At 36.3% G+C, this 25,201-nt stretch overlaps 1 protein-coding gene across 1 annotated transcript in view; it reads right to left on the bottom strand.

Annotated features, from left to right (window-relative positions):
* The window catches only part of LOC129237923 (uncharacterized), a 246,927-nt gene that overhangs the window by 64,063 nt on the left and 157,663 nt on the right, over window positions 1-25,201 (bottom strand). The window contains exon 3 of the mRNA XM_054872912.1: window positions 5,343-5,553. Coding sequence (XP_054728887.1) covers window positions 5,343-5,553 — 211 coding nt within the window. The remainder of the gene's footprint in view (window positions 1-5,342; window positions 5,554-25,201) is intronic.

The following is a 25,201-nucleotide window of genomic DNA, read 5'->3' on the forward strand; positions in this document are numbered from 1 at the left end:
ATGGATATTGAAAGTGAAAAAGGGCATTACTTGCTGTGATAAACACACCTATGTATATAGGTTTGTATGTATGTATGTATGTATGTATGTGTGTATATTTGCATGAGCACAGACATGATATCACGAAAGTCTCACGCCAAGTCTTTGCCACTACATGAAGTGATTTATGCAATAAGGTTGTGGAGCTGTTTCATTTTTTTCCGAGCATCTATGTGCGCTTGTGTGTTGTTACAAACAACAACATCTATCCATAGAGAAAACTTATGTTGAGCTATAAACTGCAAATGGCGCCCAAGGGAATCATCAAAATACACAACAAGCGTATAAAAAGAAAGAAAAAAAATTGAAAAAAAACAAAAAACATCGCACAGATACTAAAAGCACGAAAATAAGCGAACTAGTAGAGCACCAAAAGCACACAGAAAAATAACTTTGTAACAAAATGCAGGTGAAGAGGTGAAGCATCAACAGAATATTTGGAGGGATGGGAAAAAGTTCAGATATATTGCTGAAAAGTTACTGCAGCACTTGTGACTATCGTTGGCCCGACCAACCGATGACCCACCCGCCACATTCGTCAGCTTCAGCGGCATGGATTTTTGATAGAAAAATATGTACAAGTAGAATGCCATCAAGTGGTCAACAGCTGCACAAACAGCGTCTGAGCAATTTGGCCAATAAACTGTTGGACTAACTGCCACTCGTCAAGTACTCTGCAGCTGTGCTGGTGAGGCAGTTTGGGTCACAGTTGGTGCGTTTCACAAATGACTTTTCCTTGTCTGACTGGCTACGCTGCAAAACCAACAAGTTGTCGCAGTAACTATTTGACTTAGTTAGTTAGTTAGTTGTTACTTTGTCTGTTTTGCATTTCGACTCATACTCGGCTCGCTTTTATTGGTATTGGATTTATGCGCCGATATTCACACAAATGGCAGAGAATTTGCTTTTTTTGTGAGTTGAGAAGGCGAGTAGTTTACATCAGCAATTTGTATTACGATTTCATACGCCAATTTTAGGTGTATGGGGGATAGCTAAAACTATCGGAATAATACCAAGTTAGGTCAGCTGGAGGTGACAGACCTGACCTTACCTTAACTCGCAAAGACCGAATATGCACGTAACTTTTCCAAAACGATTTGCGTCCATTGAATATTGAATTCATATACCATCAATAATGCTAAGAAATAGTCCTGGCCCATTGGCGAGAAGGAGTACAATTTTTTGAATTTCAGCGATTATCGAATTCAGACTATTTTTTTGCCTTTCCGAAAGCAGCCTCAGATTTAGCTTGCCTAATGACGTGCACGTTCAGCTTACGTATTCTGTAATCTCCTCTTGTAACTGACATTTCTTTTAAGTACCTTGTGAATCAAAATTTACAAGTGTGAACCGCCAGCGCGTAGGGCCACATAAAGAGTTTAGCTCGAATATTTGCGTTCTCTCTTTTAAGAGATAAGATGTAAAGTAAGTGAACTTCCTTAAAAAATTTAAAAGTGTAAAATTTAAGTTTAGGTATATCCACAACTTGGAAACTGGGTACACAACTACAACATTTTGTAAACATAAACGTAAAATAAACATAATTGTAAATGTATAATTGTAAAGAGGGAAATGGTTTTTTGAAAGTAACTTGGCGAATTTTTTTCTTGTAATTTAGTGCAAATAGATTCGCAAGGTTTTGTTGTCTCGCATTCAGAGCGACGACAGATGTTGGATTTCTTTATACTACCAGAGATGGAATTTCAAATTTTTAGTACTACTTCGAGATCCGCAAGTAAAGTCAGTAATGGGTACAAAGCGTGGAAAGTGAGGATGTCCAATTAACGACTGAAGGCACTATTTTTAATTTTTTTTTCGATATCTGAGGCACCATCCATTTTGAATATATTCCTACCGACAAATAGTGACTCCGAGTTTTTATTTTGGTACGCTGCAGTCCAAATTGGTCGAAAACGATTGGATTTGGCGTCGCAACAACGCGCTGGATTATTCCTCGTTGATTGTGCAAGCGTTTTTCGCGAAAATAGGCCAACTAAAAATGCTTACCACGTAGCGCTGATATTGCCATACTACGAGGGGTGCCGTTTTTATGTCGGGATTAGAGAACAAAAACAAATTTTAATCATCGAAAATCACCTTATTGTTTTTCAAAATATTCTCCATGAAGATCTATACACTTTTGCATGCGTTTGAACCAATTGTCGAAGCACTTTTGCCACTCTGAATGAGGTACCTCCAAAACATGCATTCTGAATGCCGCAACCGCTTCTTCAGGTGTCGAAAAACGTTGACCTCTCAGTTTACGTACGGGAATAAAAAGAAGTCATTCGGTGCCAAGTCAGGACTATACGGCGGATGACCCATTAATTCGATGTTTTGGGAGTGATGCGTCTTTGGCGATTGGTTTTCCTAATTTCTTGGAAGACAACTGGCAAACAAATGGTTGTATACCACTGTTCTGCGTTGTTCTAGTGGTACGGTTGCGACATGTACAGTTTTTCCGAAAAAACAGGCGACCATTTGCTTGGAAGTGCTTCGTGCGCGAACAACTTTTGTTGGATTTGGCTCATTTTGAAACACCCATACAGTCGACTGCTGTTTACTTTCGGGCTCATAAGTGAAAATCCATGATTCATCACCTGTCATGATGTCATAGACGTGTTTCAAAGCCCCGCGATCGCATTTTTTGAGCATTTCCTTCGACCAATCGACACGAGCCTTTTTTTGAGCGATTGACAAATTGTGTGGGATCCAACGCGAACAAATTTTTTTGACAGTCAAATGTTTATCCAATATTGAATGTATGCTGGTCCCACTAATGCCTAAGATTGTCTCAATCTCACGATAGGTCACATGACGATCTTGCAATATCAGTTCGCGCACAGCATCAATGGCTTTCGGAACAACAACTGATTTTGGACGACCTTCACGAAATTCGTCTTGGAGTGAACTACGACCACGATTGAATTGGTATGGTGAATTCGATAAACACTGGTCCTTGATGGAGCTTCATCGTCAAGAAATGAATTAAGTTCATCCATGGAATGTTGCTGAGTTAATCCACGTCGAAAGTTGTAAAAAATAATCGGACGAAAATGTTCACGATTTAATACCATTTTTGGACCGAGATGAATCTTTTAAGTTACTGTAAACAACACAAATAGCGCTGGTATTTCAAAACGTTCTGAGTACGTAAAAGCCAAAAAATGTCAAACTTTGCGATACAGCTGCCAGTTGCCAGGTGAAGTAGTCCTTCAAGAATACTTATCATGGTGGTATACAGAAGGCCTAGGAAGATGTAACCGCTGCGTTGAATAAGCTTACCTCAAAGGCTTGACAAGATCTTTTTGTGTAGATTTAGTTAACTCCTTGCAATCAGAATGTCACTGCTACTATTGAAAAGCTTTATTCCAGCAATTTGAAATATTCATGGCATATAAAGTAAATAAGGTTTAGAGAAACTGAGTAATTTGTAAGTTAAGTTGTATTATGGGGAAAAATTACAATGAATATTGGATTAGCATGATTTTTTTTAACATTAAAATATACTTTTAACAAAGAAACGGAAATAAAAATATTTAACAAAACAAAAAGAAAAATAATCAGAAGTTGTTAAAAGTTATTATTGCTTATTATTCGGCAGGAAATGGTAAGCCTCCGAGCGTATTTCGGCCCTAAAAAGCCCCTCAAAAAAATGTTTGACGTTCGGAGTCGGCTTAAAACTGTAGGTCCCTTACAATTGTGGGGCAACATCAAGATGCAAGCGACATAATAGGAGGAGGAGTTCAGGCCAAACACCCAAAAATGGGTGGTATTTGCTTGGTTGTTGGTCAGAGATTTGCTCTCAATACAAACTGTATCATATGGTGTGTTGTCGTGGTGCAGAATCCATTAAATTTTATCACAAATCTGCTTTGTCACAAAAGCTATGTTAAAGGCCGTGGAAAGCCCGAAAATACTCTTTATTTTCCACTTAAATAGGCGCCGCTTGTTGGATAGATTGCACACTGCAGGCAAATAATATATAACAATGTAGAAAGCTACATGACAAAAAGAAAAAAACGTTTGCAGAAGTGGTGAAACTCTTTTATGATCGATCCTTAGCTCCTGGGCAATGCTACGACTACTAACATGCCACTCAATTTCGATCATTTCTGTGATTACGACATTGTCGACATTTTCTTTAATATCAGAAATGCCGGAATGGCGAAACCAAAATTACACGTAGCTAACTGTTAACATACAGTACAGCAACCTGGCATGCATTTTCTCTATTATCAAAGAAAAATTTTAGGGTGTTCTGAGTTTTCTCATTGTTGACTTCCATTGTTAATACCCTGTAACTCGCAACAGAAAAACATCGTAATCCGAAATATGAACTGCTATAACTCATACTGCAAAATAAGACCGAAGGAAGAAGAGGTACTGGGCGTTAGCAGTTGTCTTGGTAAAGGAACATGAATAGGAATAACAAAAAAAAAAGAAGGAGAAGTGTACCTTATCGCCTCACAAAATTCTATGATTGTATATGAGCCGGTAAGCTCTGTTACCATCGCAACGCTTTGTGTCAAGTCTTGCAAAATTATCATCATGGCAATTGTCTTTTATGTCATTATTAGCCTGACGCTTAATTTCTATGCGAAGTGCATCTGCCATCTCACTAAGAGATTAACTGCTTTTTATTGCCACTCTTTTGAGTGGACATCATCTCCAGATATAATTTCAGAACTTTGTTGATAGTTGCCTCATACAATAGTACTATTTAAAAATTCCTCTTTACTTTAAAGCTAATACCATAAGTTTGAAAGAATAATTGCGTTTTCTGACCAAGTCCCAGTACTCTTTTTCGAGTGAAGCATACAAAATTTTATATCTTTTTCAAGAGTTGTTCTCAAAACCAAATCAAATTCAGGTAATGCCAAACTTCTGGTTATATTCTTTCTACACTCAAAGTTTCACTATTCAGCCGCCACTATGCACATGAATACTCTTTATGCAATGACTGTGACTGGCATACTAAAAGGCATTTGAGGATACATTTCTCAAAGTCCATCACTCACTCACTCAACCATCTACTGCAAAGACCAAAGAGTGACTGGACGTGCACATGTTAACAAGGTTTATGAATGAAGCGCAAGCGAATTGAACATTCATACTTATGCTCCTCTTCGCCCTCTCACAGTAGCTATCAGCTCAACTTAAACAAAAAACACCTTTGGCAGCTACCCTAATAAACCGGCCAGTAATTTATCACTTGAGCAGTAGACCAGCACCGGTAACAACAGCAACAATTCGCAGAAAGAATACACAAACATATTGTGGCAACATTTCAGCGCACTTACCCACTATATTCAGATAGACGGAATGTCCAATCGGTGGTGTTGTTGATATCTGACACTCATAGATGCCCGAATCTTTGCGTTGTGCGTAGCGTATACGTAACGTCCAATCCTCAGCATGCGGCGAATGCATTGCTTCGAAACGTTGATCCGATGTGTAGGTGTAACGACCGACTGTCAGCAGGTGAATGTCACGATGGCGTACCCAAGAGACCTGGAAAAGTTAAAAAAAGAAGAAAAACGAGATAGGTAAAACGAATGGTACAGTTTACAAAAACAACAATAATTGCAAGAGTTGAGAAGAGAAGAGGAAAATACTGCTTGAGCTGGGTGTGCGTGTTTGTGGATGCTCGTAGTGAGAAAAGATTAAAAGCATTTGTAATGGGATTGACTGCTAGCGACCATCGTCACGATTAAAGGCGTGTTAGTAGTTGTGTGTGTGTGCGTGCGTGTGACTGTGTGAAGTATGCTCCTCCGTGTGTGTTCCATGTTAATTTTCTACATTGCTCTTGTTTTCATTTTTAGCTGCCAATTCTCGGTTTTACATGAGCACTCATAGTTATACCCAAACACACATGCATACACGTATCATTCGCATATATGGGAACGCTATACGTGCTGTATTTAGCTCTTGTGTGACCTTGTGACAAATTGTGTATCGTAGGTGACATTTGCCTCTTAAGCCCTTCCGTGCGCTTTTGGCAATTTAGTTAAGAGTCATGAAAAGAGTAGCTGCCTCACACAACTCGTTAAAAATGATATTTTCTTCATGAATATCATTGAAAATAAAATAAATGAATAAATATATCTAAAGCTAATGATGTAGGCAGTGATATATTTATAATGAGTTTCCAACAACGCTGCTAGAACCTTATAGGCGATATTTAGAAGATCGAGCAAGAATGCCCTTCTTATAGATTGGGCAGAGCACACTTAAATTCTAATCGGCAGGCACGCTTTCATCCGATCATATTTTACATAAAAGCTGAAGCATGCACCTTACCAGCTCCTCCCCTCCCACATTTGAATTGCTCAGACGGCAGTGTGTCGGCGCCCGCGGCTTTGTTGTTCTTTAGTCACGTTAGTGCTATTCTCACCTAGCGGAACGACAATTCCGTCGCTAACGATTGGCGTATCGGGGTCTTCACATTCTGTCTCATATGCGCAGCTATTACTATTTAACAGGTTCGAAAAGTTTTCCCTCCATAATTTAAGTATGCTCTGGATGTTAGTCACCAGATCGCTATCTTTCTTCTTACAGAAAACTGTCTTGGTTTTGAAATCTTCTGTGAGCCGCCGAACTTTCTGGTAGAATTTTCCGGCGTTGCTCCTATTGGCCAGCATCTCAAGCTCCTCGCACTCACGTATTTCGGCCTCTCGTTTCTTCTTTCGGAGAATACGTCTCTCTTCCTTTCTTAGCTCTCGGTAGCGATCGCACATGGTTCGCGTTGCGTCCGATCGCATCGTAGCTCTATAGGCAGCATCTTTTCTTTCTGCGACGAAGGTGTAGTAGTTGGCACTATTTGACAATTAAGAGGCTTATCAAATAGCCTTAACTGCTTACGACTAAGCATTTGGGTTGCCATTTCATACGAGAGGTAGACAGACGTAAAGTATATTGGCTTAGTAAAAGGTGTTGCATAGTATTACACAACAGTGAAGAATTTTACGAATTTTATCGTCGCCAAGATGCTTTTCTTATCAAAGTGCAAGAGTATAGTAGCGCTTATGACAATAAATATTTTGTGTACTTCACAGGTAGGAAGGTTTATTTTGCTTCTGCTTTGCAGCAAAGTTCAGATGGTTCAAAAAATAACAACCTTTCCTGCTGTATGTGGGAAAACGTATACATTTTTTAACTTCTGTGTTTGTGCACTAGATGCTCTGATTGGCTTGCCACCACTTGATGCTTTCATCCACAATGGGAACTGGTACAGCCCCTGTGCGGCATTGGAAAACAGAGAAGGCATGGACTTCGATCCAACGATTCTCCCCATGCCCCTTGACTCCATGACATCAAGAGTCGTACTTGAAAAGAGATACAGTGTAGTGCTGCGAGGCTCAGTTGTGGTCAAACTCTGAAAATGAGCGCGGCAAACACTGTTTTCACATTTTCACGGATAGTTCCAGGACCGAGCATGGCTCCGGCTCTGGGGTCTACGTGGAATCCAGCAGGACAAAACTGCACTTTGCTCTTGGAATGCATGCATCTGTGTTTCAAGCGGAGGTGTATGCAGTTCAAGAAGCGATGAACTTTGTTGTGGAAAAGCGATGGAGAGGCAGATCTATATGTGTCTTCAGCGACAGCCAAGCTGCGCGTATGGCCTTAGACAACTCGCAACCACATCACGGGTAATTGAGTCCTGTAAATCTAGGCTGAACTATGTTGGTAGACATAATAGCCTGATGCTAACATGGGTCCCGGGACACGTGGGTATCGCGGGTAACAAGACCTCTGACTCCTTAGCTAAGATGGGCTCTGGGCCAAAGAAGTTGGACTCAGAACCCGTTTTGACACTCACTTATGCGGCCATCAAAGCCACGGTTAGCAAATGGATTACTACAACCCACAAGCGTGCTTGGCAGGCTGAGAGAGGCAGCAGATGGAACTAAATAGAAGGGAGTGCAGACAGCTGGTTGGACTGATGACAGGCCACTTTCTGTGGGCGAAGCACATGGAAAGGGTGGTCATCTCAGAAAGTGTACTCTGCCCAGCTTGTGAAGACGAGGATGAGACGGCGGACCACTTCGAATCAGGTTTGAGGTCTTTGGCACTGATGTGCTAAGAAACGATCACCGTGGCTCCTTGGCACCACAAAATTAAAAGGGAATCCAAATGTAGTACAATGGACTCAATTAATGTCTGAGTGCTGCACTTGCTAGTTGTCCCGCCAAAAAAAAAAACTGACCGATATTAAAGTAAGATATTTTCATTTAAATATAATGCATTTTTTTCTTTTACTTCTTTCTGGCAGACTTATTATGAAACCAGAGTTTTCTCTCAATAAAATTTCGGCTTCATTTTTTTTACTGTTTTGAAGAATTGAAAAAAGTAAATAAACCGTAAGAATATTAAAAGATGAAAAGAAAGAGAGACAGCTTAACGGTTAAATATATAAATTTATCAACGACAAATGCTTATCGTCTGCAGAAGTATGCCGATGTTTTCTGCGCTGCATATCCTTTGCTCCACATAAACACAATTTATTTTATTTGCCGTAATTGAATTTTAAGTCCTGCGGCAAAATGAAAAATATCATTGAAAGAGCAAAATACATAGGCATGCGAAGATATGCATACATATATACGCACATACACATACTTACATACATACACAGCAACGTGCAACACCAGGGTGTATTGAGTATTGTAGAACGAATTTCAGTTATGGCTGGGCAACGCCCTCGCCCCACTTCAAAAATTTCATCGCGATTCAATATTTCATTTGTGGACTTGGTACAGATTTTCGAACTCAATCAGATACATATTGGCCTTTTCAAATTTAATTTAGATACAATGATTTAGCGGTTAGAATTTTTTTTTTTTCCTTTCAAATCATTTCTGCTCTGGTGAATTTCTAAGTATTCAATTTGTTTGCTTAATTTTTAAATAAAAACAGTTCTATTTAAGTAGCCGGAAATGATGTTGAGAAAATATTACCTACTTTCTTCCTCTCATCGCCTTGCAGTGAACTACAGTTATTTTTGTCATTTGGCGTCTGGCCAAGATTTTCGTGCCGCCGTTGTAGCGCCTAAAATCACACATGTTGCCATTTATTTGGCGTCAGTTCGAGTCTTCCTCTTCATATCGGAGCTATTTTTGTTTTTTCTATCACTTCCGTCAGTTCAGTTGTCTGATTTTGGTGTTTGGTTTTTTTTTTTTCAAGTGGCTGCTCTTTTGGCTCTCCCCATTCCCCTGCTGTAGAGCTGCTATTTCCACTACCTAATCACTACTGATGATCGTAATTATGCTTAATTGCGCAACTGCTGGCAATAACTGTTGTAACCACCGCTCGCGTACATTGTACACTCAAATTGGCCAATTCTAGAGCGAAAAAAGGAAGAGCGCAAAAAGTTGGCAACAATTTGCAAGCGAGAGTGTTTAGTGTTTTCCTTGCAAGTGATACAATGTTTTGGCAATTTCAATAATCGTCATTTGGTCGTGACTTGGCACAACTGGCGAACAGCTAAATATATACTTATGAATGCTCATATATGTGTTAGGGTACGTGTGTTAACAGGATGTGCACTATGAATATTAAATAATAGGTTAAATTAGTTTGAAATTGTTCAGTAACAACTTTGCAGTAGCAAAAGTTAAGAATTTGGTAACGAAATCCTTTCATTAATTGTTTATACTTGAACAGTTGAAACTAACTAGGTATTTGTGCATTACACAGAGGCTGCCAGTGATATGAAGTCCACCTTCTCGCCAGCAATAAAGAAGGTTACTGATGGAAGTCTATCCAAAGAAAGATTTAATTCATTATCAACGATTTTACATAAGGAAATTTATCTTTCGGAGTTATCAGCAGTTTTTAGCTTAATATCAAAATCATATGGAAAGTTCCCAAGTTCAGACGAAATCTCACTTTGAATAACCCGCGATAGTTATCAGTGAAATTTCGCAGTCGCCGCTATATTTATAGGCCCAATTAACGTACATATTATATAAGTATATAGCCATAGTCATTGGCTTAGTAGTAGGTATAGTCAAAGTTCTAATCGTAGTTAAAGTCATAGCTGCTAAAACTTTCAAAAAAAAAAAAAAAAAAACAAAAAAAAAAAAAAAAAAAAAAAAAAATTGTTTCGTCAATTACCATTTATTGTCATTTTATAGATAGACATAGATCTCAAGTAAATATTAACCTCCGTATTAACTTTGTATGGATATTCTGCGCTCGAGCATGACCAGGCTAAGAAGCTTGACTGGGAATGGAGGAATCGGTATAAACCCCGTGAAAGCTGAATTAACTATTTTTAAAAAAGAAAAATAGGTTTTCATAATCTCCGCGCAACCTTGTAAAGATAGTGTATAGATTCTTTTGAGGCAAAATATCAAGTACTTAGTATTCATATTAAATAGGAAACTCACCGGGAAACCTAATACTGAAGAAAGAGTAAAAAAGGTCAACGCTGCATTATATTCTTGCAAAGAAGCAAAAGGTCCAAAGAACAGCTTTTTATCCATCCCCGGTACTTTAAAGCCTACCACAACAAACCGCTGGAATTGCTAATCCACTTGCCTGCATTAAATCGTGGAAAGAAACACGTGGACGCCGCTTCCTTGCTTAGACTTTAAGGTAGGATGCTATAGTAAGACAGGCGATTTGATCACGATTCGATCACACCTCTATTTTGCACACTCTAAATAGATATATATATATCTTTGTTCTTACATATATATCTATATATATACCGGGTTCGACACTCGATAAACCAATGTAACCAATTAAAAAAGCCATAAATTCCGTTTAGAAAATTACTTCTATTCAATTCAAATTAAAAAGTGTGTAAAAATAATACAAAATTAAGAATAAATTTACTTTTGCTCGATATGACCACCTTTTGCCTTGACTATAACTTTGAAAGGGTCCAGAAACGAATCGCAAGCCGAATGTAATATTTCGCATTTAGCTTGACGCCCTTGGTGAAAACGATTGGAGAGCACCCATCTGTGGTTACAGCGGCCCAAACCATTACTTGTGGCGGGTGCTGCCTCCTGGTGGCCAATCAATGACTCAAATTCAAACATTCGTATGAACGGTCGGCAGATATTTTTTGTGAGGAGCTTTTTCATTGGAGATACATATATAATCGCAGGTTTGCCATTGCCTGCCGAGGGCCGACCGCTATAAGAAAAACTTTTTTATAAATTTGGTGTTTCACCGAGATTCGAATCTACGTTCTCTGAATGGCAGTCACGCACCAACATATTCGAATTCCAGCACCTGAATAGTTACGAACAAGAAATATACTATTCTATTCCTAGACTAAGGCCATGGGGAAGGTCGGAATTAAATTTCTATACAGATGAATCCAAGCTAGAGTATTAAGTTGGTTATGGAGTATCTTCGAAGGAATTAGGACTTGAATAATCCGTTCGACGGACTACTATAAATATATTCTCGAATAGTCCGGCGGCCGTTAAATCAATAAATGCGGCTGTACTAAGATCAAAGGTTGCACAGGAATGCCGACCAGCCCTAAGTGATATTCGTATTCAAGGTCCGCCTTATTAGGGTTTCGCGGCATAGAGATATTGAAGGAAATTGTAAATTCGATCAGTTAGCCAGAAAAGTTCTTACTCTTGAACTGCTTAAGGGGGGAGCCCGGTTTATGAGGTCTAAAAATTGCATCTCTTTGCGATTTTTTTTTAAGGAAAAAATTAATATTGCACTGCAAAGTTTTTTCTATCTTTTAATGAACATTTAAAAAGTATAAAAAATTGTTGTACTGGTTAAAATAAGTTGAACAAAATGTTTAACATAGAAATTAGTAGAGCGCTGCAACGCTGGAGTTTCCAACTAGCGTAGCTCGTAATTATTATCTAAAGCAAAAAAATCAAATGGATTTCTAATTATCATGATTTTTTATTCTAGATGAACTAAGAAAACTGAGAGAAATTTTTAAATTTCAACTTTTTGGAGGTTTTAAAGAAAAAAATGCCTTTCTATAAAAAAAAATTCACTTCAACTTGGTATAAAAATCTTAAAAAATTTTTTTTATCTATTTTGTTAGTTCAAATAGAAGTGAATTTAATACTGAAGGGAACAAGCTATGATACATTTCAAAAGGTTCATTAGTTTTTTATGATTCGTGTACGCCAATTCAAAGGAATCATAAAAATGAAAAGTCGAGAAAAGAATATGAAGTTTGTACTATAGCTGTCCGGGCACAGCGTAACTACCTAACGCTCGCCTACCTTTGGCTTTGTATCTACGAAAATATTGAGAATTAGGCTCTGTAACTTTGTGTGAATATTCTGAAATATATTAGGAATCGCTTAAAACGAAAAAAAAAATTGATTTTATGACCTTATAAACCAGGCTCCCCCCTTAATGTTGGAAGTTGCTTTGGGGTACCTGTGGTCACATGCAAATTAATAGTTAAGAATAACATTATTCAATATGCCAATAGGGCAAGGGGAGATGAAGACACATGCGTAGCAGTTAGATTACTATTGGCGCAAATAAACAAGAAGAAGACAAAGGAACTGTTTAGCCATTCCAGAGAGGATATCCCGAAGGTCGTGGTTTGTATAGCCTGTAATTGGCTACTTAGTAGGCATTCCTTGAGATTTCTGCCATGAAAAAGGAGGAAGCAGTTGAACACTGCCTTTGCAATTTTCCAGCCTCAGCTAAAATCGGAGCAGGTTTTCTAGGTAGACACTTTTTCAATTCTTCTCGGAACTATCTGGCATGGAGACAATCCTGCGCTTCAGAAGACCCACAAAATGGTTCCACGAAGAAAAATAAATGAGGTTCCCATGCCGCACAGTGGTATCACAACGTACCAATAAAGTTTAAGTGAGTTGGTCATACAGATCGACTGCCACTAAAACCTAACCTAACCTAATTTCGGAAGAACTAAAATTTGGGTATCTCGAAATTGAGTTCAAACCTGTGCTCTAGTGTATTGTCGAAAATAAAAAAGTAAAATAAAGAAAACCTAAAACAATGTGTTTTCTTTTTCTAATTCCTTTTACCCATTGGGGATCATATGCATATGTTCACTTATCATAAGACGGTGACGTACCCATTTTCCAAATTTTGTCAGATATACGTATCTGATTCGTCAACATTCCTTAACCGAAATTTGAGCAAATTTTCGGCAGTATGCTCTGTAGGAAATGCGCATCACCGAGGATGGGAAAAATATAAATTACATATATTTTGGGGCGAACACTTCTGTTCTGTTTGTGGTGTGCATCTTGATGTTGTCGCATAAAATGAGGGACCTACAGTTTTAAGCCGACTCCGAACGGCAGATATTTTTTATGAGGAACTTTTTCATAGCAGAAATACACTTGCCTGCCGAAGGGCGACTGCTATTAGAAAAATTTTTCTTCCCTAGTGTTACCAGATGGAGCTAGACTCTTACTTTTCTTTGTAGCAGGCATCTTGTAATACGTCTGCGTCGTTTGCGAATCTAAGAAAACTCTGAAGCTTTATCTCCGAGAGACATTCTAACTTCTTATATTGTAAAGGACCATGAAAGTGCATACTAAAAAATGTCGAAGAAACTGTATTTAAAACTAGTGGAATTGTGATGAAATGTTTGTGGAATTTACCTAATTTTGGTGTAAAATGTCAGTATCCAAATATAAATACAGGGTGGGCCAAATAAACCTACTAATGTTAAGCACAAATCACTTTTTTATTTTTTGACATATTTATTTTTCTCTTTTTGTAGGTTGTAATTGAATTGGTGGCAATTTATTATGGAACCACCAACAACGACAACCAACAACGACTACAATACGCTATTCGTTTTACACAATTAGCCACACAAATTGATTTTTTAACCAATGTTTTGATGTCGGATGAAGCGCATTTCCATTTAAATGGTTATGTCAACAAACAAAACTGTAGATTGTGGACCTCTGGAAATCCAAGGGCAACACACCAACATCAGTTGCATCCATCTAAATGTACTGTTTGGTAAGGTGTTATGGCCACTAGAGTTATCGATCCATATTTCTTCGAAAATGAGGATGAAACGCCGGAATCGATTTCAGGAGCTTCTTACAGAACATTGATTGAAAACTTTTTGCGGCCAATGGCGGAGCAGTATCCTAATTTGTGGTTTCAACATGATGGAGCAACTGCGCATACTGCTAGTAGGTCTTTTAGGTACATTAGTAGGTCTTATTTGGCCCACCCTGTATAAGGATGAATTTTTCCAAAATATTTTGACGATTTTCAAGGTAATTTTTTGTTTTTTTTTGTGTCAATAATTATTGGTTTTTTTAACAACTTTTCAAATTTTGAACTTTATTTTAGAAGAAGGTGCTAATTTTGTAAAAACTCATACCATTCGTGTTAGATTAGGTTGGGTTGAAATGGTTGCCCATGTAGAGGGCACACTTGGACGAAAATAATAAATTCGTCTTTTGTGATACCAATACAACAAGGGGCTCGGAAGAAAGGAAGAAGGAGGAGGTGGGATGTGCATTCCGTGTTAGCCGCTTCGTACTACTGGCGAAATTCTTCAGGCTTTAATATCAATGCGTGCTATATCAGCAGGCGTGCCAAAAAGATGAGAGAAATATGTTTAAATCTTAGCCCTGCGATGTCTAAAATGAAAAAAAAAACTGTTTTGCCAGACGAACTAAAAAAAATGCAGATGCAGTACGTTCGACAATGCAACCTGCAAAATTAAAAAAGCTTGGTCAAGTAAAAGTTCTCTACCACCATTTGCTGTTGTATTACTTTGAAAAAAAAAAAAAATTAATAAGTAAATAAAAAAATATATAAGTACAGTTTACACGCGCCACATTTATAGAAATTCTGGAAAAATTGCCCAAAATATTTAGTCTTATTTTTTCTGTCGCTTCACCAACCTAATCCTTTAAATATTTATTATCACTGCTTTCCACAAATAATATTTTCACTTTATTATTAGTCATCAATCTACCGTTTGCGTATTAAATACTTTCCGCGTTTATAGCATTTCGCCTATTTAAGCTTCAAGTTTCTAATTAATTAGTGGTTTGTTATTTAGCTGAAAATTGTCCACAATTAAAAAATTTGTAGTGAAACAACAAAAATTAGTTCGCTCGCATGCCAGCAACTTTGCATGTTGTAAACAACAATTACCACAAATTGGCAGCAAACATGCGCCAAATCATTCATCAATAATGTAAATGCACAGTAATTGCTGTAATTAAACGCGTGTGTATATGTGCGCATTCTTGCTATATCCCTGCAGTGAAACTACAAATTAGTTTGAAAAAATATCAGTTTGCTACTAGACTCTAACTAGTCCGAAAAATACCAGATTTGTGGCGATTAAAATTTTTTATTTAATATTTATGCCTGTTTTATTGTATTTGAATTTTATTTAACTTTTATTTGGGTTTGTTGTAAATTCGTATGCAAATTTATAGTTGCTTCACCAACAAAAGCATTTTTAATAATATTATTTAAAATAAATAAAATAAACTTACTTACTGTACTAAATACTTTTTACTTTTGATAACATGAAGTGAAAAAACGTTTAAAATTTGAAATGATACCAATTTTCAAATATTTATGTACTTATTTTTCCCTCTAATTAGAAAATGTAAGCCTACTATTATTAGCAAATCTGAGACTGCTAGAAAAACTGCTTTCCAATAAAAGGTGTTATTTTGATATTCAAAGAAAAATGCTATTTTTTAATATAACTAATCGCATGTTTATTTCATTATAAAGACGAAGGTATGCCATTAATAGTGGAAAATAACATCAGCAAATGACCACCACGTCCATGCTTACAGGACAATAACCTTTTCATGAAATTTTCCATATCCGAATTGCAAAGTGGCTGCCTTATGTCCTCGATAGCCTCACGAATTCCATCTTTGAGGTCTTGAATCGACCCTGGGCTATTGGCGTAGACCTTCTCCTTCACGTGGCTCCAAAAGAAAAAAGTCACAAGGTGTTAAATCACAAGATCTCGGTGGCCAATTGTGATCACCTCTTCGAGAGATAACACGGTCCGGAAACTTTTCCCATAAAAGATCAATGGCTTCGTTGCTTGTGTGGCACGTAGCGCCACCTTGTTGAAAATAAACGTTGTCCAGATCAATACCACCCAATTCTGGCTATAAAAAATCGTTAATCATCTCTCCTGTTTAACACCTTACACCTGTTATTAGAAAATCCTTTATTAAATTATTCTTCCTCCATTAGGCGCGTGGATTACATATGTAATCCACCCACCTTTAACAAGTTGCCAAGTTAAACTTAGCTTGAAGATGTCAATTCCCGTTTCAATAGCTGTCTATAATATGCAGAACTACTAATTTAGTGCGAAATTAAAAGGGTAGACCCACGGTTAGGCCGTTTATTTGAAGTTAAGTACGAGTGTACTACAATTGTAATCCACGCGCCTAATTGCCTAGGCTAATTATATTATTCCAAATATAGAATTATTTATAAATCTTGGTGTTTTCATAATTACAGACTATTCACTGCAACAAATATTTCATTTAATGTTTTATATAGAGATTGAAATGTCTGATGCAAGAAAAATTCGTTTGGAACATAGCACAGATCCTGTTTGGACGAAATGGTTAGATAAACTCTATAGGGAAGGATGAACTAGAGGACAACGTCGGAGAAAGTAGCGATCATCAAACAGACTCTGAACAAGAACTTTCTTCGGCTGAAGAAGAAGCTATTATAGAGCCAGAAGCCTACGCAGAGAGAAAATCAGATGGCAATGAAGATGAAAAAAAAAACATTTTAAGATCTGGTTTTATTGAAATGATTGCTTGGAAGCTAATAACACCTCAAACTGAAGAACGATCAACCATTCCAAACGTCTCAAAAAAAGTGCGACGCCGAGCCCGGCTCTTACTTGGTTTAGAAGACCCCTTACCGCCTCTACAACCCGAGGTAAATTGTATTCGGCGATGGTATATTTGATCAAGGAGTCTTAATACATCCACCAGAAGAGTTTGCCAAAAATAAGTAAATATGCATGCAAAGAACATATGAGAGATGTGTGCACCGCCTGTTTGGAAGAATAAAATACCTATGCTCTATATTTGAACTATGTTTACTCTTTTGTATACTCTTATATTTTTTTACTGGTCAGTTTGTTTGTAAGTTTAGTTTATTGTTATAAGAATGAATTTTACTGATTTTCTTATTAAACACTTTAATTCTGCAAACATTTTAAAAACTTGCCATTGAACAGCTCAAAAGAACATTCATTTTTTTTATAACGAAAGTTAAGTAAAAGTAAGTGTAAACATATTTTGGGCGTTTAAAATAATATAAATAAACATTTATCAGCAAAAAAAAAATAAATTCTTTTTTTATAAATATTACAACAGAAAAATAAGTTGGACTACGAACGTAATCCACGCGCCTAACCGCGTAAGTAAAGTCCACGCGCCTAATGGAGGGTTAATAAAAAGCTTCTTATTGTGTATTCAAGAATTTATTTCATTTTTAATTGCCCTTTTTAATCTCAAATTAGTCGATTTGGCCCTTAATTGGACTAGAATTTTTTTTCGTCTACTTTGAACTAATAACTCGTTTGGCATCCAATCAAATTAGCGGGAAGAAACTCAGCCAAAAGATTTGGACAAAGACTAAGTATGACTGGCCAATTCTTACAAAGTGGTCACAGTAACATGCAGCATATATACGTTAAGTAAAACTATGCTATTGCACAAGTGAACTTTGGCAAGAGACTTGGTTTTGTAATAGAATAGAATGGCTGGCAGAAGGGTTTATAATCCGACTTCCACGCATACAATTTCTTTACAGATGTATCCAAAATGATGGAAGTTTCTGTCCGCAGTTTGATCTCTAAAAGCCTTTCACGCTTCCTAATCACTGTAGCATATTTCAAGTTGAGTTCTATGCTGCAACCAAAGCAGCTGAATTCGCGTTGGAATTTACTCCACTCGACACAAACGTTCTCATCGCACAAACATTCTCATCGAGCGTCAAGCTGCTATTAATGCAATAATTGCTGTGATGGCTAACACGGAATACATGCAATTCTGTATATCCAAATGAATGTGCTGCGCGGGAATACACAGGTCACAATTGACTGGGTACTAGGGCACAAGGAAATATACAGAAATACAGGGAAATGACAGAATTGGCGAGGTTGCTAAAGCTGGCTTACGCTTGCCTAGGATGAGTACGTCGAACAAATATCCCTGACTCTCAGTTTTCAAGACGGCACTTGACGAGCAACTAACTCTGAAAGCACAGTTTATGATATATGGGAAGCCTCGACCTCTCACAGGATTGACAAATTAATGCTACAAACTTGCAGCGCGAAAACAACCAACTTTATTCTATCATTCCCAAAGAAAGAATGTAAATATTGGTTGAAGTACTGACGGAAAATTGTCTCACTCCATTTCACGCTGCTGAAATGTGATTTTTCAAGAACGACGCGTTTAACTTATGCGAAGAAGAAAGGGGTACGTTGGTACACCATCTTTGCCACTGCCCTTCTTTAAGCAGAACTGTTTACAATTGCCTGGGATCGGAATATGTTTCATCTCTGAAGAATATTGCTGACAAAATTTTAAACTGTGCATTACAACTCGCCAAGACTTGTAACTTGAACTACAAGTATGTTTAACACGACTCCAACAACACCAGTAACACTACGGACCCTTGTGCTCTATATGAGATCTATTCATATCAGCCAGATATACCTAATCTAACCTAATTAGTATGACAATGGTATGCTCCTAATCGAAATCTGACAATTGCGATTTCTTGTACATTGTCGTGTTAAATATACCACTTGCTTTTATGAAAAAGCGATAGTTGCTTAACTTGTTGGGTCTGCGACGAATACTAGCACATTTGACTACGGGGATACTATTGCGCTTTTTCAGTGTTTACTAATACAACTACAAATTGTTTCACGATTGGTGCCTTGTTGTTAAATGTTTGAGGGTAGAATGCGTTTGAGTTGATTGCCCCAGTTTAGATGTGCTACTGAGGAGCATTTAGTGGAGCAACTTTTCACTAAGTAATTAAATAATATTAATGCAAATACATTGTACGATATATGTATAAACTGCATATATAGTAAAAAAATATATGTATAGATGTATACTATAATTGGTACACACATTCATTGTTAGGTTAGCTTTTGTTTAATGTTGTTCTACATACAAATCGACAGATGTGATAAGGGGTTGTGAGGGTTATTGACTTTACTCCTCCTTTCAGTATTCTTCTTTTTTCCATTTTTCCTTTATTTTTCTCTTATCTCCTTTTTCTTTTCGTTATTGAATTCACCGCATATCAGCTTACTAATATACACACAAAGCGACGCTTCAGTCGATTTTCAACGGACGTAACACACGAGTACGTATGCCAGCACTTTGCTGGATAAAATACTGATCCATTGATATTCATGGTTCGCTGTATGCATTTGAACATTGCGCGGAAAGTTACTAGAATCCCATTATGAAACTTTCAGGGAATACTAAATATAGTTTTAGCTATTAATGAAAAAAAGAATAAAAAGGTCTGAAGGTTGGTGTTTTCCAAAACTGACAAAAAAAATTTGGTCCAAAAAAAAAAAAAAAATAATAATAAAAATTAAAAAAATAATAACAATTAAAAAAATATTAATTTAAAAAAAATTAAAAAAAAAGTATATAAGTTTTAATAAGTAAATTTTTTTCTAAAATCTTCTTCCTTTTAAATAATTCTCTAAAATTTTCTTCTTCTATTTAAGATTACTTATTTTATAAATTTTTTTATTTTATAATTAAAAATTTTTTTTTCAGAATAAAATGTTTGTATTAAAAGCGTTTACTATCAATTTTAAACATTGAATAAATATCACAAAACTCTAAAGAATGGTGTTTTCCGAAACTGAAAAAAAATATTTGGTCCTCAAAGTTTTTAAGAGAAACTATTAATTAAAAAAAACTAAAATTTAATTAAAAAATTTCCAAAAATGGAGATACCAAAAAAAAAAGAAAAATATTAAAAAATTATTTTTTCCGCTAACAATTTTTTTTTAACCCTCCGTTATACAACCGGTTCTGGCTAGACTTTTTTTTTTACTTTGTATTTTCCGAAGCTGAAAAAAAGTATTTGGTCCTCAAAGTTTTTAAGAGAAACTATTAATTAAAAAAAACTAAAATTTAATTAAAAAATCTCAAAAAAGGGAGATACCAAAACAAAAAAAAAAAATTAAAAAAATATTTTTTTCGCTAACAATTTCTTTTAACCCTCCGTTATACACCCGGTTCTGGCTAGACCTTTTTTTTTACTTTGTGTTTTCCGAAACTAAAAAAAAATATTTGGACCTCAAAGTTTTTAAGAGAAACTATTAATTAAAAAAAACTAAAAATTAATTAAAAAAATTTCAAAAAAAGGAGATACCAAAAAACAAAAAAAAAAAAAAAAATTTAAAAATTAGTTTTTTCGCTAACAATTTCTTTTAACCCTCCGTTATACACCCGGTTTTTTTTACTTTGTACGTGAATTTATCATATTTCTTTTATATTTAGTTTAAGACTTGTGCTTCTAGGTCGCTTCCTAAAATTTAATTTTCTATCGATGTATGAATACAACTATTTTCACAGTATAGTCGAACAGGGCGAAAAAAGGATGTAAAAAGTTGCACCTTTGCTTGTACACCTCCTTTCTTTTTCTCATTCTGTTCATCAGTTGTCCAGTAAACGTTGAACAGAGAAGCTTGAGTATTGATTTTTATGACCGAATTTCTTTGGCGTTGTTGAGTGATATTCGTCGTGAAAATAGAGATGAAGAAGACGATGCGGAAGTGGATCCATATGGTGGTGATAATGATCGAGATGTTGATTATTTGCCTAAAGAAGATGCATCTGATATTGAGCAGTAAGAAATAATCGAACCAAATGAAATACTTGACAGTGACGAAGAAATCGAGAACGATTTATTGCATGAGCCGACGGCTACGCCAGAACAAAGTGCTAATGAGCATTCTTTCTACGGCAGAGATGGAACAGCATGGAAGAAAGATGAGCCATTCGCGGCTATTCGTACTCGTCAACATAATATTATGCGATTTTGCTCTGGGCCAATGCATCAAAACTCCGTTGCTATTGAAGTATTCAAGAAATTTTTTACACCCAATATTTCATTCATTATCATTTCGGAAACAAATCGATATGCAAGAGAGGTCATTTAAAAATGCAATGAAGCACATCCTAATTGAAAACAAGGAGTTTGGATTGATTTGACTAGCACTGAGTTTGATGCATTATTGGTATTCTTTTGGCCATAGGTGTAACACACAATAATATGCAGAGAGCGGTAGTTTTGTGGCGTTCGGATTCATTGCCCATTTTTCGTTCAGCTATGTCTTGTCATCGATTCAGACACGATATATTCATTTTGATAACAGTCGAACCCGTGAATTTCGCCAGAGAACCGATAAAGCTGTGTCCATTCGTGATATATTGAATGAAAACCTTAAAGATAATTATGACCGCAATTATTTCCATATCGAGGCCGAACAAATTTCACACAGTATAGTCCATCAAAACCGGCGAAATACGGCATAAAAATCGGTGGGCAAATGACTCCAAAACAAAATGGCCGAACAGAAGGAGAAGAGCGTGAAGTTGATGAAGGGGAAAATGTGATGCTACAATTATCCAAACGATATGTAAACAGCGGCCGTACAAAAATAGCCGATAATTTTTTCGTCACATTGAATAGAGCTAAGCGTCTCGCTGCTATAGGACTCGCATTAATTGGCACCGTACGATCCGACAAACGTTGTCTTCCACTAGATATGAAAAAGAGCAATTCTTGACCAGTGATTTCGTCATTATTTGGTTTTCATGAAAACCTTGTTTCAATCAGCAGCTATGTGCCAAAGAAGAACAAAGCGGTCAATTTACTTTCCACTGTTCATTATACTAAAGAGTGTGAAGGTGAGGCAAAAAAACCATCGGCTATTTTATAGATATATAGAATGCACATAAAGCTGCCGTGGATCAAATGGTCACACATTTCGCATCAAAACGGCCAACAAGCCGATGGACCTTCGCTTTCTCTTGCAACAGTTGGATGTCATGGCATTGACAGCGTTTTGTATTTGCAAGGAAGTCGATGGGCTTAGAAAAAGTGATGCTAGGCGCAATTTTTAGACGACTTTATCGAATACATTGGTCGTTGCAAACATCGAAAATCGTATGAATAATCAAAACATTAATTCACAATTAATTACACGTTTGGCTATGTTATCATTTTTCAACAAAAATAAATAAATATCCCTGTGAATATCGTAGTTAATCAACCAAACGGTGCCGATACTCTGGCAGCGAAAAGAGATTGTCGTCTTTGTTTACAAGGGGGCGATAAAGTTCGTCAAAAACTCGTTTTTATTGTACTGCATGCATGAATCCAGTTTGTCAACAGCACTCAAAAGTCTCATATACATATTTTGCTTGCTTTCCACCGAAACCATAATAAAGATCATTTCATATTTCATCATAATTTTTATTGCTATCGCATTTTGCTTCTTCAACCTTCTTTGCAATGAGTCAAAATGAAGAAGAAAAAAATAACGAACAAAAAAGGGTTTTCGTTGCAAGCCGAAATATTTTCAGCGAATATTTTTTCTTCTGTAGGTAGCTCAATGTCTGCCAAAACCAATGAGAAAGGTAAGAAATTTCAAATATATATCTGCGATGCTTATAAATGGTCGCGCATTTGCCATATATTCCCATACAAATGCATGTAAATGCATAGGGTTCTAGCTAGACCCGAGGTGTATAAACGAAGGTTTAAAAAGTGGTGTACAAAGGAGGGTTAAATGCTAGAAAGAATCTAAGATATTTTACCAAATTTTTTTAATTTAAGGATTGACTTGATTTTTTTTTCGTAATCAAACATTTTTTTTAATAAGTGCAGTTTTCCCTAAACAATTTTTTTTTTGGTTTGATGTTAAAAAGAGCCACAAATATTTCACTTTAGTAATTTTTGTAATTTAATGATTCACTTAATTTTTTTTCGACACCAAAAATGTTTTTGTTAATAACTGTATTTTTCCCTATACAATTTTTTTTGGTTGATGTTAAAAAGAGCCAAAGAAATTTCACTTTAATAATCTCTATATCAAAATGTTCAGCATTGAAAAATATAAGTTTTTTCTTCTTAATTTTTTCAGTTTACTTTTATACTCAGGCCTACAAATAAATCAATTGTGAGAAAAATCGACAGAGTCGCACGGAGACATGGAGTCGCACATTTGCACCCACTGGTGATTGCCAGCTTGACTTTATGTGCCGCTAGCAAAATACAATCCAATATAATGATGCTGATTCTCTCTTTCCGCGTTCCAGCGTTAACAAGCAGTACTGCATCACTACTTTTGCTTTTGATTTTCGCAGTTTGCAAATCCTCTTCAGTTTGCTCTAATCTGTCTTTTCATGCGTTAGTCTATTTTATCATTTTATTTTATGTTAATAATTTAGAGGTCTTAGAGGGTCATTCGAAAATTAGGCCAGTAGCATTTTTGGCCGTCTCCCACTACTCTTACTAACAGGAAGAAATTTATATAAATATTAGCGTTTTAAAAAAATTCATTCTTTCACTGATCTACTGAGAAGCGTAACTATTTCTTGACTAAAAAAATTCACATTAATTCATATTAATATAAAATATTTCGCTTTTGAAGCAAATCTCGATGCTTTAAACGAACTTAAGAAAAAACAGCATACAGAAAGAAAAACAATTTTATGACGCACACCAAATATTTGCGCAGTAAATTTCATTAAAACTAACAATCGGTTTGCCTTATGGCTTAAGTGCAATCAAAGAAAAAAAGGCGGATGCTGAGGAAGCGAGGGAGGAAGCCTTGCTAAAGGAATACAAATTACAGCGTTGAAACAGAATTTCTAAAAACCAACGTAGGTTCAGGATGTAAGTGTGTGTGCATGTGTTTGTAAGAAAATAAAATCAACGGTTGGCAACAGCTTGTCTTCAACGCAATCCAATTCCAACGCTCGGCAAGCGGATCAGCCTGTGTCCGCAGCAGTTGCTTTGCGGTTGACCGCTTAAACTTTCACACTTTCTCGCCACAACACAAACCCAGCAAAGTAATAATATTAATAATAAGCTATAAGCAGTAAAAAAACGCCGAAAAGTAAACAAATAAATATTGAAGAGAAAACTACAAAACGAAAACATCACAAAGCACATAAAAGAATTTACCAAAAAAGAGATAAAGCGATAAAATCGTTGCTATTCTTTCTGTAAAGTTTTGTTAAGTAACGGAAAATGCAATCATATCAAATATTGTGTGGCTATGAAGGAAATAATAAGAAAATAATATCGAAAGTAAGAGTGGAGATGCGAGCTCAATTGTCTTCGAAATAATCAATATTAGCACAAGAGAATTTGATTGCCAGGGCAGGCAGCATCAATAAACAGGAGGCGGAGGTGGTATAAAAGACAGCAGGTGGAGGGAGTGCTTGCCGTTAATGTGCCGTATATAAATGAAGAAAATCAAAATTTGAAAAATTATTTGCAAGAGGAAAAAAAAGCAGAAAAATTATAAAAAAAAACAAACATTGTATGAAGCAAACGAAATTTGGAACTTTGTATTAGATAATAAAAGTTTAGAGAGGAAGGAGATGCTAATAAAAAAGCAAAAACACGATTCTTTATTACTTAATGCAGACATGGCATTATAAATGTGTTAAAGAAGCTAACAAAATTTATGAAAAAATTCGCTTCTAAATTGGGAAAAATTTCAATAAATTTGCAATATTTCATAAATGGAAAGTTTTTGTGCAAATCGAATTTTATTAAATCAAAACAAGTTTTCGCTGAATTTTTAGAACTGCGTCAGTTCTGGAATATAAATAAATAAAAAAATGAAAACTTAGCGTCTACTGAGAAAAGTGAAAGTATCGACCGCTACTTAAAGCACGAACAAGCTAGATTCCGCCCTCACCGAAGCTGTATTGACCATACCAACACTCTTCGCATCATAGTAGAATAATCAGTTGAGTGGGGCTCCCCGCCTTACATGCTGTTCGTTGACTTCAAGAAAGCATTCGACACAATCAAACGAGACGCAGTATGCTTGGCATTGATTAGTAAGGGAGTTCCCGCTAGGATAATTCGCCTCATCAGAGCCCTTTACCATAAC

The sequence above is a fragment of the Anastrepha obliqua genome, chromosome 2 (assembly GCF_027943255.1).
Source record: "Anastrepha obliqua isolate idAnaObli1 chromosome 2, idAnaObli1_1.0, whole genome shotgun sequence".
NCBI lineage: Eukaryota > Metazoa > Arthropoda > Insecta > Diptera > Tephritidae > Anastrepha > Anastrepha obliqua.